The sequence below is a fragment of the Dendropsophus ebraccatus genome, chromosome 3 (genome assembly GCF_027789765.1).
Source record: "Dendropsophus ebraccatus isolate aDenEbr1 chromosome 3, aDenEbr1.pat, whole genome shotgun sequence".
Classification (NCBI taxonomy): domain Eukaryota; kingdom Metazoa; phylum Chordata; class Amphibia; order Anura; family Hylidae; genus Dendropsophus; species Dendropsophus ebraccatus.
This window is the reverse complement of record NC_091456.1, coordinates 114698494-114718586: the sequence shown is the minus strand read 5'-3', so window position 1 is coordinate 114718586 and position 20093 is coordinate 114698494. Positions and strand designations below refer to the sequence as shown.

General features: G+C 42.3%; 1 protein-coding gene across 11 annotated transcripts in view; it reads right to left on the bottom strand.

The window, feature by feature from the left end:
• TCF3 (transcription factor 3) overlaps positions 1-20093 on the bottom strand; it is a 93403-nt gene that overhangs the window by 20623 nt on the left and 52687 nt on the right. For all 11 annotated transcript variants that reach the window (XM_069962543.1, XM_069962544.1, XM_069962542.1 and 8 more), the window contains 7 exons: positions 18817-18913; positions 17347-17411; positions 13652-13781; positions 13114-13163; positions 4369-4468; positions 3717-3856; positions 2168-2288 (listed from right to left, as the gene is read on the bottom strand). In XM_069962543.1, the coding sequence (XP_069818644.1) occupies positions 2168-2288; positions 3717-3856; positions 4369-4468; positions 13114-13163; positions 13652-13781; positions 17347-17411; positions 18817-18913 (703 nt within the window). The remainder of the gene's footprint in view (positions 1-2167; positions 2289-3716; positions 3857-4368; positions 4469-13113; positions 13164-13651; positions 13782-17346; positions 17412-18816; positions 18914-20093) is intronic.

Genomic DNA, 20093 nt, shown 5'->3' with positions numbered 1-20093 from the left:
ACAGAGCTACTGTGCAGCTTGCAGCACGTACCAGACGCAGCTGCAGCAGTAGCGTTAGGAAGGAGAAAAAGTACTTTTACTCTGCCGCACAAGGCAAATAGTCATCCGGGTGGAGAGCAGCTTGTGACTTGTCACGGCTTCCTGCCTGTCGGTGCGCTCTGAAGAGGATGATTGACAGGCCTCTCTGCCTAGCAATCATGCCCACACTATTTAAATGATAGGCACCGTTTAAGGTCCAGGACACTAAATCTTAAAGTCAGAATCTTCTCCTAAGCCCCCTGTACTGAGAGCTTCTCAAGCCCTGCCTCCCACGAATGACTGACAAATCTGGCACTCTCTCTAGAGAGACAATCTCACTAGAGAGGGAGGGAAGCAAGTAAAGGCTCTCATGCAGTGGCGCTGCGACCCGGCCCACCACGGAGAGGGGCTCGCGGCCCCTCTCCCTGTATCCTCTGCGCCCGCCGCTCCGCTCTCCCGGACGGGCCCGCGGCTGACGCTGGCTCCCTCCTTTCATCCCCTGTGCCTGCCGCTCCGCACTCCCGAACCCCCGGCCGATGCTCCACTACCTGGCGGTGCCCAGGGATTCCCCTGCAGCACACGCAAAAGGGAGCTGTGTACGCCGGGGCTGTTACTTCCGGGTCAGGGAGCGTATAAGAAGACAACATAGGGGGGGTATGTATAAGAAGACAACACAGTGGGGGCATATACATGGGGGGATGTATAAGAAGACAACATAGGGGGGGGGGGGGTATGTATAAGAGGAACACAGTGGGGGCATATACATGGAGGGGTAACATAGGGGGAATGTATAAGACGACAACACAGTGGGGGCATATACATGGGGGAATGTATAGGAAGACAACACAGTGGGGGCATCTACAAGGGGGGGGGGAACAAGGGAGGCATCTATATGGGGGAAAAGATAAGGGGGACAACACAGAGGGGACCATCTAAAAGGGGGGACTACACTGAGAGGGGCTGTCAAGGAGATGCACATGGGGCCATATATATGGAAGACTGAACAAGGGGCCATCTATACACAGAGGGGGGCATATACTATAAGAGGGTCACAGAGTCAGCCTACCCACTAACTGAGGGTGTAAAGGGGCCAATACAGATGTGCAGTTTGTTAAGAGATGAGGATGGTGCCAGAGTGAGGAGCCTAATATGTCTGTCTGGCAGATTCTGTGGATTCGTGGCTCGGAGAAGTTCTCATAATGGCCCAGATGGAGAAGATGATGAAAAGGGAAGAACTCCGATCAGAGAAGACGTCTCCTGTAAGTCACCTAATGTAACAGCACTAATGTATATGGTGTATACAACCTGTGTAGAGCTGGGTCTGCCTCTTCTGGATGAGGTGATAGTGATCTGTGTACAGTGGATGTTATTCAGTACCAGCGGTTGTATTAGTCAGTATGTGGTGGTGTTAGTCAGTAGCAGCAGTGGTGGTAGTATGTGGTGGTATTAGTCAGTATTGGATTTAGTATACTGGATTTGATCAGTAACAATATGGTGGTGATGGTAGTGGTTGTGGTGTGGCGGTAATGTTTGCGCCTTGGTAATATTGGTCTCAGTATACAGGATTTGGTCAGTAACAGTATGGCGGTAATATGTATGGTGATTATATTTCCTTCCTATATACTGGTATTATTGGTAATATCAGTCTTGATCTATCTATCTATCTATCTATCTATCTATCTATCTATCTATCTATCTATCGCATAGCTTGGTCAAGGAAGGGGGGGGGGGCCCAAGTTGAACTCTTGCACCAGGGCCCAAGGGACATTAGCTACGTCCCTGCTCTCGTGACATATTATACAGCTCTACCTTCTAGAAGTGGTGCAGGTAATGAATATGAAAAGTATGTCTATGAAGGAGATTTGTAGCACTGTTACACACAAAAAAACAGGTCCCTGCAAAAAAAAAATAATTTCCTGTTGATGTAGCTGTATATGTGCATTTGCTAAGCAGTTTTAGGTGTAAAATGCGCCTTGGACATACAAGAAAACATTGACACAAAATATTTTTATATGTCATTATATATCAAAATATCAATAATTTTGTAATATATTAAAAAAAATGTAATATGTGTAGATACTCCATCAGAACATAAGGGTGCCACTTCCCTCCAATCAATTGTTTAGTTTCTGGCTAGGAACCCACATACCTATGATGGTATCACCACTACTGATGGGAGGTGTGTGACTTGAGACTCCATACTGCGCAGAAGCAGAAGGAAAACTTGAGGAAACAGCAGGATTCACCTCATTGGAATGCATCTGGAAACCCTGAGGAAGATAAAGAACTGTAAACATGCATATTATGCATAGAAAATAAATAGGAATTTTTCTCACATGATTTTCACATGGGTAAAATAATGTGATAATTTGTAATAATTTCTCATTAATAATGCAGTAAATGTGTACTTTTTCCACTTCTACATTATTTGCATTACGTAACATAGGGGATTGTATAGGGACTTAACTATGAGATTATCTGATCACCTGTATAGAAAACTGCAGTGCCAATCTGCACTGCAGTGTATTATGACTGTCAGTGTTACACTGACAGGCATAGCTGATCAGACTGTGCCTTAGGGAAGAGCCTGATCAGATTCTGTAGGCAGGACATTAGAGGCCTCAGCGAGGCCCACTGTTAATTTCTCCAAAAGCAGATAACCCACTTTCACAGAGGCCTTCAACTCAATTGGCCACTTAATCTCAGGAACTAAAGCAGAAGTCAGTTGAAACTTTTATCAAAGTATTGTATTGCCCCGCAAAAGTTATACAAATTACCAATATACACTTATTACAGAAAAAGCTTATAAAGTGTTTTTTTCCTGCACTTACTACTGCATCAAGGCTTTACTTCCTGGATAAAATGGTGATGTCACGACCCAAGTCCCAGAGCTCTGTGGGCTGTGGCTTCTGGAGAGGATGATGGCAGAGGGATGCTCAGTGTCTCTCCAGTGCCCTGTGTCCCTCAGTGTCCCCCTGCCATCATCCTCTTCAGCAGCCACAGCCCGCACAGCTCTGGGAGTCGGGTCATGACATCGCTATTTCATCCAGAAAGTGAAGCCTTGATGCAGTAGTAAGTGCATAGGGAAAAAAAGCACTTTATAAGCATTTCCCATAATAAGTGTATATTGGTGATTTGTATAATTTTTGTGGGGCAATACAATAATAAAAACATTTGCTGGACTTCTCCTTTAAAAAGAGGGTGTACCATCAGGTTCATCCTCTTTAATCTGACCCAGGGATAGAACAGCGCCGTCACGGGGAAGCCAGGGCAGTAGTCCGTTCTATCCACGGGTCCCGGGCCGGAGCTAAAGCACAGGAGGCGGGCCGGCCCCCTCTGGGAGGGAACTCCCTTCCCTCTATGACGTGGGTTTATCAGAATCAATAGAGCCAAGTCATGCGGGGGATTTCTCCCACTGGGGGCGGGCCGGCCCACCTTCAGCTCCGGCCCGGGACCCGTAAATAGAACGGCACCGTACACGGGAACCAGGCCGCGGTTCAAAAACGGACCGCAGCACCGGCTTCCCTGTGGTGGTGCCGTTCTATCCCTGGTTCAGATTAAAGAGGATGTACCTTATGGTACATACTCTTTAAGCTAAAGCTGCACTACAATGATATACCATGCTGGTTGAATAAACAATATTTGTAGCTAAAGTGTAATTTGTTAAAGTCTTAACACTTGCTCAACTTTATAATTACCATTCGCTCATGGGGGTGCAAGCCACTGAAGCCTGGGGGCTGAGAAAGAGATGGTTGAGAACCACCTAGAATGGAACTGTAACTGCCCTGTCCAATTCCACCAGAAGGAGTCCAGATATCTGATGAATTATGTAGTCCATCTGTTAACACAAATTAAGATCACATTTATTCTTTATATGCTCATTATTAACACTTAAAGGAGGTACTCCGGACGGGGGTTATTGTTAGGGTATGGCCGGGGAAGGGGTGGCCTTGCGGCTTGAGACGCGACTTGTTAAAGCAGCTCAGCCATTCAGCGGTCGCAGCGGAGTGCCGCCTCGGCCGCCGAACAGCTGAGCTGCGATGCAACCGGGGAGGTAACAGACCTGCGGCCTCTATTTCCACTTCTTCCCTGGCCATACCCTAAAACTAACCCCCACCAGGAGTACCCCTCGAATAACTTATACCATATCTTAAAAGACCACTGCACGGGTGAGGTTACATGTAGTGTGTAATTGAACCAATAAATGGAAATAGGAGGCTCTCCTTTGACCAAATGCACAGAACCCTAGCAAGGCAATGTGACAAATTTCCATTTGTTTTGTTTTATTTGAACAACTTATACATTTGGGATGACTAGAAGTCCTCTTTAAGAGGATATGTGGACACTTACCTGCCATGTAGAATGTACCAGGGTAAACGGAGTTACTGGGCTTTGAAGTGTAATTTCCACGGTCTGCACTGTATTCATCACCTGAATTGGCAGGGTATACCTGCAAACAACCAAAATATTATTAAGCAGGAAAACGTACAAGATTGCTCTACTATACATTATTTGTAAAGTCTACACGCACACACAATATAACAGAATGCCTAATTATCTAAGGCCATTTCAAGGTGTTGGGAGGTGGGTTTTGTTTATGCCATACAGTTAGTTAAGTCAGACTTATTAATTTAACCCATTTGCTGCTAAGGACAATTAGACCTTCATGTGACAACAAAAACCAGGCAAAGGATTAGCATTAGGGTGTGTTCACGAAATCCGCACGGAGAACTTCCAACAGATTCCGCTGCTTCCCTGCTTGAATCTCAGCCCGTCCAATAGACTCTATTCTATGCTCAGGCAGATTCTGCTGTCCACCCAAAGAATTGACATATGAATTTTTTGGGCGGACGGCGAAATCTGTCAGAGCATAGAATGGAGTCTTCGGGACGGGCAGAAATTGAAGCGGGAGCAAGCGTCGGAATCCACATAAAGTTCACTGCGTGGATTCCATAGTGTAAACACACACATACAAAACCCCAGAATCTTCACTTTCAAATAAGATCACAGATTGTTTTTGCCATCTCTCCTCATGTACAGCTTCTAGTCATCCCTGTCTGAATAAAAAGGATAGCCTAGATTTACTAAAGTGTGCAAAGTAGAGACAGGTGTAAACTGTCCACAGCAACCAATCACAGCTCAGTTGCCAGCTCTAGTTAAATAAAAGCCAAGCTGTAATTGGTTGTTGTGAGCAGTTTACACCAGCTTCTAGATAAATCAAGGCCATATTTTCTTTAACTGTCAGATTTAGGGTGGGTTCACACAACATATCCGCAGCAGATTTGCTTGAGGGAACCATATCAGCACAATCCTGCTTATTGGTTCTCTTTAAGGGACCAGCACCAGAGGTTGCTCTTAAAAAGCTGGTAACAAAGAACCCGCAAAATACACCCTTAACAGACCAATCAGAAAAAAAAAGGCATGTGTTGTTAAAAGGGTTAAAGTTTCTCTTAAAGTCACTGTTAAAGGGTCGCTCTTTTTAAGCACTATGTATTTCCTCCTGGAAATGCACATCTAGTCTATCCATAAAATACTGCAAGTGTTTAGTTATTGTTTCTAGGTTTAGTGTTCCTTAGGGTAAGGGGGGGGAATTAAAAAAAAAAAAAAAAAAAAGGACAGGGATCAGTGTTGGGTCCACTTTTTAATATGTTTATTAATGACCTTGTAGAGGGGCTACAGAGTAGAATCTCCATTTTTGCAGATTCTAAACTAGGTAATTGCCACAGAGGACAGTAATATCATATTACAGAGGAATTTGGAGAAGCTGGAGGCTTGGGCGGTGAAATGGCAAATGAAGTTTAATGTAGATAAATGTAAGGTTATCTACATACTGCATTTGGGCCATAGAAATAATAAGTACAGTTATGTGCTAAATAATAAAACACTGGGTAAAACTGCTTCCGAAAAGGACCTGGGGGTATTGGTTGACGGTAAACTCAACTTTAGTGATCAGTGCCAGGCAGCAGCTGCCAAGGCTAATAAAATAATGGGATGCATCAAAAGAGGCATAGATGCTAAAGATGAGAGCATAGTTTTGCCTCTTTATAAATCACTGGTCAGACCACATATGGAATATTTTGTGCAGTGTTGGGCATTGGTATATAAGAAGGACACAGCTGAACTGGAACGGGTGCAGAGGAGGGCAACAAAGGTCATTAAGGGAATGAGTGGGTTACAGGACCAAGACAGGTTATCAAAGCTTGGGGTTATTTACTCTAGAAAAAAAAAAAAACGTCTTAGCGGCGATCTGATTACATTGTACAAATATATGAATGGACAGTACAGAGATCTTTGTAGTGGTCTTTTTACTCCTAGGTCTGTAACCATGACAAGGGGACATCATCTACGTCTAGAGGAAAGAAGATTTTACCATCACAACTGACGCAGGTTCTTTACTGTACGAGCAGTGAGACTGTGGAACGCTCTGCCACATGATTTTGTCATGGCCCATTCATTTAATAAGTTCAAGGGAGGCCTGGATGCTTTTCTTGAACAACATAATATTACAAGTTATGTGCATTAGATTTCCGTTTAAATGTTGATCCAGGGATTATTCGTATTGCCATTGGAGTCAGGGGGGAGTTTTTCCCTGCGGTGGGGCCGTTGTCATCTGCCTCATGGGGGTTTTTGCCTTCCCCTGGATTAACACAGTGGGGTTTTCCTGGGTTGAACCTGATGGACTCTTGTCTTCCTTCAACCAAGAGAGGGGAACAGATGGATGAAGAGGAAGCGTGTATAATAGATGAACCTGAGCCCCATTTTACCTAACGAAGTGATCTCTGACTTTCACATTCAGGTGGAGAATGCATGAAGTAGCAGTGCATATGCACTGCTTGCTCTCTATTTACTATGGGGAGTTACAAAAACAGCTAAACAAGCAAACAGCACAAACTCTGGCCCCCTAGTTGACATCAGTTGATTTCCTACAGCTACCCTGCCGACAGTGCAGTTATAGGGGCGTGGTGAGCTTCGGGCACAAACAGGCTGTAATACACCGTCCCGGAAGCTCACAGCTGCAGCCCCTTGGACTTCTCTCCTGCTCGGTGACGTCATTGTTGCCGAGCAGGAGAGAAGTCCTTGGGGGGGGGGGGGGGGGACGACTGTCCTACCTAGCCCACCCCTTGCTGGCCTAGGAGTGAGTTGTAATAGAAGGCAGTGCCATGTTAAGGCACAGGTAGCGTGGTGACATCACACATGCTGCCTGCAGAAGGTGTGTCCTACAGGTAGAAGAGCTGCTGGGGTAATTAACAACTGTATGGGGTGCAGGGGCCTAAATCCTATACAAGGGAACAATTACGCGATTACCTACTGTGTTGGGGAAATCATAGGGCGACTTGTATATAGGTGGGTAGGAGGTGTTAGAAAAGTGCTGCACCTAAGGTGAACTATAGATATGACATGGGGGCAAGTTCTGTTGACCATCCAGTTTGTGCATCGGGTGGTACATCGTGGAGATTCAAGATTAACTAGGCATGACAGATCCTCACACTTGCCTGGTTTCCCTGGTTTTAACTGCTCTAGCCCCATCATCTAGCCATCACAATTTGGTTCTTGTCAAAGTCGGCTAAATGCTTGTGCACATTTTCCTGCTTCTAGTTACTGCACAAAATATCCTACCACTAGACATGGCATTGTTGCTAAATAATCCATGTTATTCACTTATTTTTTTATGTTATGGCTGCCTGGGGTATACTGTATGTGTAAATGTAGACATAAATATGTATTATACACACACTGAAATAAACATCTACAATAATCAGTTCTTTGCCATAGATATCTACAGTAAACAGTAAATCTAAAAACAATCAGTGCCATCTTAATTCCATCAATGTGTGGGTGTGTTAGTTGGTAGCGCACACCCCTTGTGCCATCTGCTGTATTATGGCACTTTGCCAATTAAGGCAGTTGAGAGCAGAGGATGTTCCTACACAATAAAAAAAAAGGGCAATATAGAAGACAGAAACAGGAAATAATGTGAAAAGGTACACAGAAATGTTGATCACATACATAACATGCAGAATATGAAAATACTTAAATTTAGAATACAATTAACACAAGGCCAATGGTCGCAGAAAGGAAAAAAATGCTCATCAAAAGCAATATTTACCACCAAGTATACTGTACATTAGCTAGTGATATATGGAGAAGGCATCAACTGGCATTGTGGAATTCAACTCCTCCTCCCTAGAGATATTTCCAGCTCCTGTCCCAGACTATAAGATCAGGTTTCACTGGATAAAGCTTAACCCTATGCTGTCGTGTTAACAGTTTTCACCTAAGCATAGAGTGAATACCTAGTATACCTTATGCAAAGATACACAACACATTTGTACGCTATAAAAAAAAATCTAAAACACTTCAAAGTAGTCGGCAGCTATCATGCAAAGTATATGATTCTGGAATAATCCATCTCCTGAACATATTATAATCATAGGGGAAAAAAAGTCTGCAAATATAACCAAGAAATGGCTTTGCAGCTAGCTACCAAAAAAAAAAAAAAACTAATAGAAAATGAACAATAACTACAGTTATAGAATGTATTTAAAAACTAAGACAAACACGTTAATTTATTTGAATCATCATTTTTTGTGTTGTATATAAAAAAAAACATAGCCCAATTGTCAGAGTAAGGAATGCAGAGAAGAAATGAAATAGTTAACAGTTACTCAGGAAGCTGTAAATCACACAAACCCCCTCCTCCCCTTCTCAGCCCCCTGTTACTGTTGGAATGGGAGGGGGTTTTCTACCCCTCCAGTAGAGTGAAGTCATTTCCTCTGCTCTGTCTGGCTGGGAAAGTGGAGTGAGAAAGGGGGTGGATGAATCAATAGAGAGCCAAGACTGGAATCTTGACACATAAGCATGATTGACTGTGTGGTTTAACACATATCGCACTGAAACTATAGAATGCTATATACCACATGGAGAGATGTAAGGGAAAACCTGACTGCACTAGGTGTTCTTTTCTCCAGGTTTGAATTTTCACAGCTAAGCCACGCATTTACATGGTTTACACAACAGCTGGGCAAATGATAAAATCGGCATGTTAAGCTTTGCCTTCTACTAAGTGCAAGTCCACACACAAATTTTTCCTGTGATGAATCTGAACATGTGCTGCAGATACACAGCGTTATTTTGCAATTTCTGTAATGATATAGGGCATAATTCACAGTCAAACTGACATCCTGTGGATTTTAATCCCTGCACTGCAGATCAATTTCTGCACAGAAAAAGTCTGCAGCATGAGTTTGAGATTGGTCAATCCACATGGCATCCACTTCCCTTGTATTGTAATCTGCTGCAGATTTTACTGCCACAATTTCTGAAAATTCACTGTGAATTTGCTCTAATAAACTTTAACACCTTTTTTCTTTTAACCACTTATTTATTCAATGACATAGTTGTATAATTACATAGATTTTTGTTTTGCATGGCACTCTTTAATGTAATTTTGTAGTATATAATATAACATATTGAAACACTTTTGGGGAGGGCATAATGTGTCTTAAAAAAAATGTATGGCCTTAACTGACCAAAAAGATAATGTTTTTTTCTGGGTGCCATAAAAGAGATGTGGGGACTAATACTCCTTTTAGGCATCACTGGCTTCATAAATTGCTTTTTTTAAAATCACTTTTTATTCTGTTCTATAGGAGACAGAATGAACCTTCAAAAATGCATTCTATAGCCCTTTGCCACTTATATGGGCACTTTTATAACCTTTTGCCAACTGTGGTCACCTATCGCAGCCCCCTACTCCACCCCAGTGATTTGTACGAATGTTATTTTATTTTTATAGGCAGCAATGGTCAAATTAACCCCAAATAAGGTAAAAACTTAGAGGTCCCGAAATGTAACCACAAAAAGCTAATTTTTTTTTTTTTAAAGTTTACTTTGTAAAATTAGCAAAACTAAATGACATAAATAGGTTTTATAGTTAAGATTGTGTTTTGAATTTACTTTGCAGTAAAAATTACAGTGAAAAGGTTTTTTTTTAACATATTACATGGTATGCCAAATTATGTTTATGAGAAGTCTCACAGATGCAAAGGGAAAGTGACTGTGAGAAACAAACATGGTCACATAGGTTTTCAGTGGGAATTGTAGCAACAAGGGAAATAAACCCACCAGAAAAGGGAGCTTCAGCCTTGTAGTTTAATTCAACCATAGTATGTTCTGTGATCTCTACAGAGCAGGAGGCATTAGCTTGTTTTGAGGTTTAGACGGGCAGATGTGTGCTAAGGCGAACCAGCACTTTCTAACTCCTTTACATGAATCTCTTATCAGGAACAAAGGTTCCTACAAGTGCTTATTTAGCCAGTGATCGCCCCATGCAAGGCTGTATCAGTTGAGTACGACAAAGATTGAAGCACTTTCAAGTCTCCCAGCACCATATTCATACATGATGCTGGGAGTCCACTGCATAGCTTTACTTTCCATAACCTCCGTGGGTTACGGAGCAGCAGAATAAGGCCTAGAAAGCCCTTAGTTGCCAGTGTAAAAACTGCAAATGACAGAAATAAAATGGCTGCATGTTAATGCATGTAGGGAAAAGTTTTCAAAAAACAATGCCTCCTCTACTTCATTCAGTGCTCTTCAGCTATTGGCTGAAGAGCACAAGTCTGAAGTGCAGCTTAAGTCAATACTTTCAGAGCTCTAAGATAACCAAGTCCTGTGCACCCAGGTAACATGCAGATATTTAGTTATTTCTGTAGTGTTAGGCATCTATAGTGTACACAGCTGAGGAGCCAGTTTTCACAAAGTAACTATAAGCTGCACAGTCCTTTTGCTGTTTGCAGAAATCTTCATTTTAGCAACATTATTAACTTATTTTCTACTTCCTTTATTAGTATATAGAGCTTGGAGATGAGTGAAAGGTAGCCCTAGCATTATTTTCAGCTTTTAAATGGCCTTCACAACAGATAGCGAGGCCCAGGCATCCTCTTGGTCAGGGTGGTGAGGCCAAAGCATTGCCTTGGTCTGTTGGGTGAGGCTCCAGTAGAAAAAGTTTAAGAAGCACTGCTCTAGAAGATAGGCTACAGTATAAGGACATTTGCTAAAGTTTTATTTACATTTTTTGTTGCAAAAACAATTAAAAACACTTAAAAAAAAAAACTAAAACATTTTTATTGAGGAAGTGCAGCCAGCAATGTTGCATATAATCTTTAAACTCCATCTGCTGGCCTAAGTGTCCACAGGGCAGGGCTGGTTGCTACAGGTGTGCAGCATTTCAAATTGCCAATTTTCATTTTTGCACGTAAGGGTCCATTTACACAGAGAGATTATCTGACAGATTATCTGCCAAAGATTTGAAGCCAAAGCCAGGAACAGACTATAAATAGAGAGCAGGTCATAAAAGAAAGCCTGAGATTTCTCCTCTTCTCAAATCCATTCCTGGCTTTGGCTTCAAATCTTTGGCAGATGATCTATCAGATAATCTTTCTGTGTAAATGAACCCTTAGTTTTTTTCACCCACAGACCCATATGAGCTCTTATTTTATGCAACATTAATTGTAATTTGCAATTACACTTCAAATTTTCACAGCATATTTGTTAAAAACCAAAAAAAAAGTGTTATTTTTTGTTTTTACACCATTCGCCCTGTGGTGAAGATTACATGTCAGTACGCCATCAATGAAAGGCAATTTAAGGCAAGTAAAATAAAATAATTTTTTTAAAAAAATGCCTACACGTCATGAAGATTATACCAATCATCCATCGTTAAGAGGTTAATTTAGAGGTATTTGCAAAGATTCAGAAACAGAATGACAAATTTTCCACCCATTGCTCATAGTGCTAATATACTTTGGCAGCACTATTAGCAATTGCCCCCATTTACATTTGTTGAACATGGTTGCTTTATTTATATCAGAATGAAATACTTTTTAAAGCATAACTGTCGTGATAATAATTTAGGAAATTAACAGGGGTTGTGATCAAAAGCACTTTTGCAGTATACGTTTTTTTTTTCTCTATGTTTAAATCAACATTATACATTTGGCCAAACTGTGGTACAGATGTTTGGTAGTCTCTATTTCAAAAAAAAAAAAAAAAAAAAAAAAAAAAGAGACCAAACACAGGAAGTCCTTTGTGAGTTCAGGCAAGGAGAAACACCTATTCACATCATGCAGGTTGTAGATCAACTAAGGGCAATTTTATTAGGGGCTAAATTATAAAATTTTGATTATATATTAACTATGCATGCTTACCATGAGACAATGCTTTTTTATGCAACAATTCAGTTAGTATAATGTCTGTGTGGTTACAAAGGTTCTGGAGTTGTGCGACAGTTTTGACCATACAATGCGAGAACCCCCAGGATTTGCTGCTACTGAATGTGGTCACGCAGTAGCTGTACACATGCGCAGTGAAGGGAGACACCTATTGGCTATTTGTATAACACTGATTTAAACACAGAAAACTTATTACGACTTTTTTTATAGTGTATGAAGCAAGAGAGTTGAATCTTTGGCCGCTCAGCAATGGAGCACACTGGTGGGCATTCCCCCATTGCGATTAATAACTTGTTGACATGTTTGGACGACATGTCAAAAGTTCTTACAATAATAGGCATTAATAAGGAGCTTAAAAAGCCACACAATCACTCAATAATGTGGCTCAGCCACTTGATTTGTAAAGCAGTAAACACATCTGTTGGTTTTCTGCTTGAGCTTGTCATTTTACAGGATATAAAAACACACTGCATGCATTGTTTTAGGTTAGATTTAGAGATTATCAAATTTACATTACAAACTAAGCAAAGCACTTAGTTTGCTCGACAGTTGGCAGCCTTTGATCTCAGTGCTGCTCCATGCCACTCCATCCTGGTTGCCTGAAAAAGCTGGATCCAGTCCTGGTTAAACGTCTCCCAGTTTCCCAGGACTGGACCCAGCTTTTCCAGGCACCCGGGGTGGCGTGGTACGGAGATCAAAGGCAGCCAGCGTATAAGCAGACTGCCGAGCAAAATGCTTTGTTTAGTTTGTAATGTAAATTCGCTTATCTTTGTCGCAGAATCTGTTGACATAATGTGACAATTTGAAAGCAATAGAGGCTCAATTACGATATAATGTTGATTAACTTAAAATAACAACCACTTACAGATGAAGGAAGACCTGGGGGCACCTTTCGAACTTTCTTAGGTTGAACATCTGCATAATAAAATTATATAGTTAACGACTAATGAGTGACAGTATGGAGTGAAAAATTATAAAACTTAGTGAATTTAATTCTGCTGCCCAGCATAAATCAACTCCCTGTTTTAAAAGAAACTGTCAAATAGAAAGGATATTGCAAACTGCTTACATATCTACACAACCATGTAAGCAGTGAGTCCAGCCATACCCTTTACTGCAGTTTTCTAAAGCTGCAATTTCCTACTTAAATGCTTTCTTTTGCTGCTCTGACATATCAGAGGCATGGCTAGGACCACTCATTTGCACTGGCCACACCTCTTACACAGGGCAGCAATGGTAGGTGATCTCAACCTTAGACAACGACATTAAAAGGTATAGGTAGCCTCACTGCTTACATAGTTATATAGGTCATGTAAGCAGTTTGGGACATCTTAACTAGCTGACCCTTTAATCTTATAAAATACACACATACAAAATAAAGAAATATAAACCAAAATCTATACCAATATTTCCATCTCCTGCACGTCGTCGCGAGCTGGAAGGGTATGAAAAGTAATGTGAGGCTCCTTTTCCGCCACTGGGTGAAAGTGCATTGGGGCTATTCATGCCCAAATCACTAGGCAAAAATCCAGGCTAAAAAAAATAAAATGACAAATTAATTAGTAAAGAAATATTTGTAAAAGAAGTAGGGATATGGTTTACATTCTTTACTAAATTATATCTGAACGACTTTGGACACCAAAATTTCTATATACATTTCTAGGTCACACAGAAAAAGGAAGGAACACGAGCATTAATACAAACAGCAATAAAGTTCTTGTAAATCTGTCAAAAGAAGACAGGCTGTTATTTTGCCTCCGCAGTTAGGTGTGTTGGTCATTGACCACTGTTACTACTTCACTGCAGTAATGAATAATGAATCCAATAAAAAAGAAAAATTTTAATCCTTGGAGTAATACACAGCATTGCTTAAAGCGAATCTGTACCCAAAATCTGTCCCTTCCAAACCGCTTATACCTTCGGATAGCTGCTTTTAATTAAAGATCTGCCCTGGGGTCCGTTCGGCAGGTGATGCCGTTATTGTCCTAAAAAAACAACTTTTAAACTTGCAGCCCTGGGCCAAACTGCCGTGGCCTAGATTATCTGTGCCCTAACTTTGCACTACCCCTCCGTCCCTCCTCCCCACCCTCTTCATCATTAGGAATGCAACTGGCAGGATTTTTCCTTTTCCTCTGCAGTGAACATTGCATGTGCCAGCCTAATGCATAGTCACACTAGGCTACGGCTGTTTGACACAGGACTGCCAGTTTAAAAGTTGTTTTTTAGGACAATAACTGCATCACCTGACGAACAGACCCCAGGACAGATCTTGGATTAAAAGCAGCTATCTAAAGGTACAAGTGGTTGGAGGGGGGGGGGGGGGGCAGATTGTGGGTACAGAGCCACTTTAAACATTATCTATGCAAAAACAACTGCTCCTGATGAGTGCTTGTAGTTAAATGCAGCACTCTGCACCTTACTCTGCCAACCTCCCTTGTGGCTGCAGGCAGCATTATGCCCCTGGAGTACAAATGTCATCACTTGCGCACTAACATCAGACAGAGGAGATACTGGTGGATTGCAGAAAAAAAGAGACCTAAAGGGTATATGGATGCAAAGAATGGCATGGGCAGAGTGTTGGTTAACTTAAGATTAACCCTCCAAGCACTACAAAGAATGCTACAAATATGCAGGGGCTTGTTTACATCGACCATCTCAGAAATGAGGGGGAGGAAAGGGAGACAGAAAAGCTCACACACAGATTTTTGTGTCTTTAGCAGAAAGCAGCAGCTCAGAACTGGGGGAAGACGACCAAGTATGGAAGGAATTGTTAGTCTCACCATGAGCAGCATTATATGAAAAGTTATGTTCCTTCATCCCTTCGCATAAATTGCTTAACATGTTAAAGCAATTTTTTAACACTTAGGCTATGTTCACACAACGTACGGACAACGTCCTTTGTTTGACACCCAAGAACGGCCACTGTACTGTGTGCCAAACAGACATTGTTGCATTGAAATAAACGTCAATTATTTCAATGACCATAGAACATAGCAGTTGTTGTGTACTATATTGTGTGAATAATGGCCATTTGCATTGACTTCAATGAAAAACATTTCACTATGAAAAGAACAGCCGTTGTTTTAATTGAAAACGGCCGTTCTGGTCATAAAATGTACGATGTGTGAGTATAGCCTAAGGTTAGAACCACTATTACAAGCTATATCCCTGCATTCCCACAGCAAGTTTGAAACACAGGAAGTCTAAGGGTCAGTTTACACGGAGTGTGAAAATTTATGGGAGGGCTCGCGCGCCCCCGCTCTCCTCTCAAAGAATTGACATGTCAATTCTTTAGGCAGAGGCACGCAAGCCCTCCCATAGACAGACTGTATCACACTGAAGCGGCCGGGATTCCACGGCAAAGAGTTCCGCCACTTTTACTCCGTGTGAACTAGCCATGATACAGATCAACAAAAAGTCAGAGAACAGGCAATAAATGAGATACAAGAGTATAGAAAAATGATCTATTGTAAGGGTAGATTCACATGTTACTAAATATCACCGCAAATCCACTGCGTTACTTGGTACCATTAGAGTCTATAGCCCTGCATTCTCGTAACAGACTTTAATTCAGCTGCGAGAATGTAGGGGCAGCTTTCTTTAAAGAGAGTCTGTACCCACAATCTGCCCCCCCCCCCCCAAAACGCTTGTACCTTCAGATAGCTGCTTTTAATCAGTTATTCAGATGCAGTTATTCGTACCCTTTGGCCGTGGTTTACATTGTGTATGCATTAGGCTGGCACCACCTCTCCGTCCCTCCTCCCCACCCTCTTCTTCATTAGGAAAGCCCCAGGCAGATTGTCTCCTGTGCGAACAATGCACAGGTGCCTTAAAGAGGACCTGTCACCCCCCGTGCCAGGGTGACAGGCTCCCGACCCCCCTACACTCACCTGATCCAGTCACGGAGATATGATCGCCCGAAGCCCGACGCGGGCGCTCACAGGAGAGTCCGATGCCCATAGAGAATGACGGAGCATCGGACTCCCATTCATTCTCTATGAGCGTCGGACTCTCCTGTGATCTCCGTGACCTGACCGGCTCAGGAAACGGGACCCCGCGGGATCAGGTGAGTATAGGGGACTGTAACGGGGGTCGGGAGCCTGTCACCCCGGCATGGGGGGGGGGTGACAGGTCTCCTTTAACGATCCAACCCATGCTCAGTATTCCCAAAGCTGACGAATAGTAGGCAATCTGCCTGGCGCATTCCTAGTGATGAGGAGCATAGGGAGGAGGGACGGAGAGGTGGTGCCAGCCTAATGCATACACAATGTAACCCACGGCCATAGGGCACGGAGCTGCAAGTTTAAAAGTTTTTTTTTTTTTTTTTATAACAATAACTGCACCACCTACTGAACGGACCCTAGGACAGATCTTGGATTAAAATAAGCTATCTGAAGGTAAAAGTGGTTTTGGGGGGTGGGGGGTGGGGGGTCAGATTGTGGGTACAGAGTTGCTTTAACTGCTTCTATTCTGGACCATTAAAAATAAAAAAACACCATGCTTACCTGCTCCCGACTGCTTCTTTGGGTCCCGCATCACTGACAATCCACTCAGCCGATCACTGGCTGCAGTGGGATGGAAGCGCACCACAGGAACGAAAGCAGGTAAGCATGGTGTCTATTATTTTTAATGGTCTGGCATAGAAGCAGTTAGAAACATAGAAAGCATTTCCCACTACCTTAATCTTGCTACGTGATGTGGTGGTGTAGTTCAGGGATGATCCTGGATCGGTTAGAGGTGGATTTCAACATAAATGGCATTGCAGTGTTCCAGTAATATGTGTAAGACCTAAAAGTGAATCTGTCACCCGTGAAATAGATAACATATTTGTCTCAAAAGTGCATATTTACGCAAAATAATGTGCCATTAGAGCATCAAAGAGGTGTGGTCTAGGGTCTGAAAACAGATATGCATTAAATAAATTTAAGATAAAAGTAATGTCTAGATAGCACATCATGTACCATAGTTGAGGTTAAACACTATACACTTAAACACTTTTTTTAATATTTAAAGAAATTCTATAAGTGCCTAAATGTTTTTATTAAAAGTAAAATTTTCTACAAACATCATATAACACGAACAGGTTCCTAATCAATACCTGGTTCATTCCAGGCATTCCAGGGTCTCTGCCAAATGTAGAATACGATGGTCGCTCATTTTTTCCTAAAAAAAAATATATACAAGGTCAATTGGAAATCATGCATTTTGGCAACATACTGTATGTGCTCATCATACTGTATGTGCAAAAAAAAACTTTTTCCCAGTAATTGAAGCACATTACAAAGTTATATAACTCTGTAATGTGCTTCAATCACCTATCTGCCTCCCTTCCCTGTCTTTCCCCCCTCCACCAGGAAGTGTCCTAACTCACACAGACCTTATTACTGTCATCACCGTCACCAAGCTCTTCTCTCAGCTCCTTCTCCTGTTACACTAGCCTCCCCCCTCCCCTGCCTTGTCAGGTGACTCAGCTTGCTCAGCTCCCATTGGCTGAACAACTGCAAGCCATCACTTGGACTGGGGAGGGGGGCTGCTGTAACAGGAGCTAGACCAGCCCACCTGCTGATGACTCATCCTCACAAGAAGGAGCTGCCTGGTGACGGTGACGGCAGTAATTAGGTCTGTGTGAGTTAGAACACTTCCTGGTGGGCGGTGGAGGGGGGAAAAGACAGGGAAGGGAGGCAGATAGGTGATTGAAGCACATTACAGAGAGTTATATAACTTTGTAATGTGCTTCAATTACTGGGAAAAAGTTTTTCATGGCACTTGTCCTTTAATGTACATAACTGCTTTCTACATACTTGACAGGATGATGTCAGTGAAATGTTTAATGTGAATGTACGATCAGGTACATTTGCTTTAAGTGTTGCAAATGAATAGAACGGCTCCGGAGCGGGAAAGCCGCTGCCGCCGTCCTTTTTTTAAACCGGGGCCCAGTTCCTGCGTATGGCACCGGTCTTTTACTGAGCATCAGCCCAGGCTGAAGCACTGGACCACTCTATGACGTGGCTACATTAATTTGGGAAATGGGTCGCAGTTCAAAATAAGGACCACGGCACCGACTTCCCCGGGCTGCAACACCTGATGGTACATTCGTTTTAATTTGTTTTGGGGTAAAAAAATTAAAAAAAAAAGTGTAAACTCACAAGTTTGACCAAGATTAGTTTTCTACCATTTCTGGTCAAAGGACTGTTGTCATATTTGTTTTTATTTGTAGGTCACAGGCAGATGATTTTTCCTAAACGAGGGCTCTATTACATATATTTATATTACTAGTGACTTGGTCTTATATTCTATACAATTTAGTTTATACCTTACTGCTGTCCAAGCAGTAAGGAAATGTAAACCGATTATGTCTACAGTGGTAATGTAATGTTAGTAAATAAATTGTTAAAGTCATAAAAATTTGATGTGGCACCAGAAGTTTGGGATGTCTAGCAACTCCTGTTTATCTTTACTATAGGAACCCCAACATTTTCTTTATATTATATAGATACACACGCGCACTAAATACAAGATAAAGATGGGAAACTGATGTTGGAAAATAGTTTACGCTCCACAAACTAACCCACAAGTCCCGATGGCAGGAAAGCTGTAGATGACAAATTGCCTTCATGTGATGGTAGATCTCTGTGTTCTCCATAATGACTGGTATCACCATAGCCCTGAAGGATAATAAGATATACATGATTAGAATCAGTGCCCAAATGGAATCAGTGCCCAAATGGTAATCTAAACAGCACAGTGAAAAGGGTCACTTAAAAGGGGTACTGCAGCGCTGATTTAAACATCATAAACATAGTTTTTACATTTACCATCCCTCCGGAGTCTGTGTCAGTTTGAATTTCCCGCTGTTTGCAGGTCCCTGAAACTCCAGTTGGTGGCTTAATTTATCCTTTACTTCCTGGTTTGGGCTTTCCCATGATGCACTTTGTCTCCTGTGATGTCTAACTGACTCTGTAAAACTGTTAGATGGCTTACATCTTGTTCAGCCAATCAGAGTTGAGCAACCTGAGTCATCTGAAGAGAGGCTGGTCTAACAGGGTTTAGACCCACCTCCCTCTTGATGATGTCATTGTCACAAAATGGCTGCCACAGAGCCTGGGGTCAACAGTCATTAGGTAAGAATGTGTTTACTTCACTTCCTGGTGGGGGATTGAGGGGGAATAAGATAGGGAAGGGGGGAAGATAGGTGATTGAAGCATATTACAAAGTTAATACTCGCTGGAGTAACCCTTCAAACCTGTGGGGCTCATCAAGTTAAGTTTGCAAAATGTCTGTATTTGCAAAAAAGGTATCTGTCTCCTTTCTCTGATATGTCCACTACCTCCCATTGCTGTCAGCTAGTTGCCTAGGTTACCAACCACCACTCTATGCTCAGCGCTCTAAAAGCTGTGGTCAGACTGACACATTTACACACACGCAAAAAAATAGATGTTGAGTAATACATACAGTGGTACCTTGGTTTAAGAGTAACTTGGTTTAAGACGATTTTGATTTAAGAGCACACAATTTTTCAAAATTATAACTTAGTTTAAGAGCATTGCTTTGGTTTAAGAGCTCCCTGTACTGGGTGGGAGCGTGAGTGGGGGAGGGGCATGGTATGCATAGCGGGGTCTACAGCACTGTACTCTGACCCAGGAAGTCTCCCTCACCTTCCAAATCATAGCAGATCCACTTCAGGCTGGGGCTTACATCAGGGGACAGGACTGTGGAGGTAATCTCTCCATAGCTGTAACCCCTCTCTGCCCGGACAGAAAGTGCTGCATGTATGTGCCCACATCTGCCCTGCTCATTCCTTCATGCTCCCTGCAGTCTCTGTCAGTCCTTGTGTTTCCCATCCTC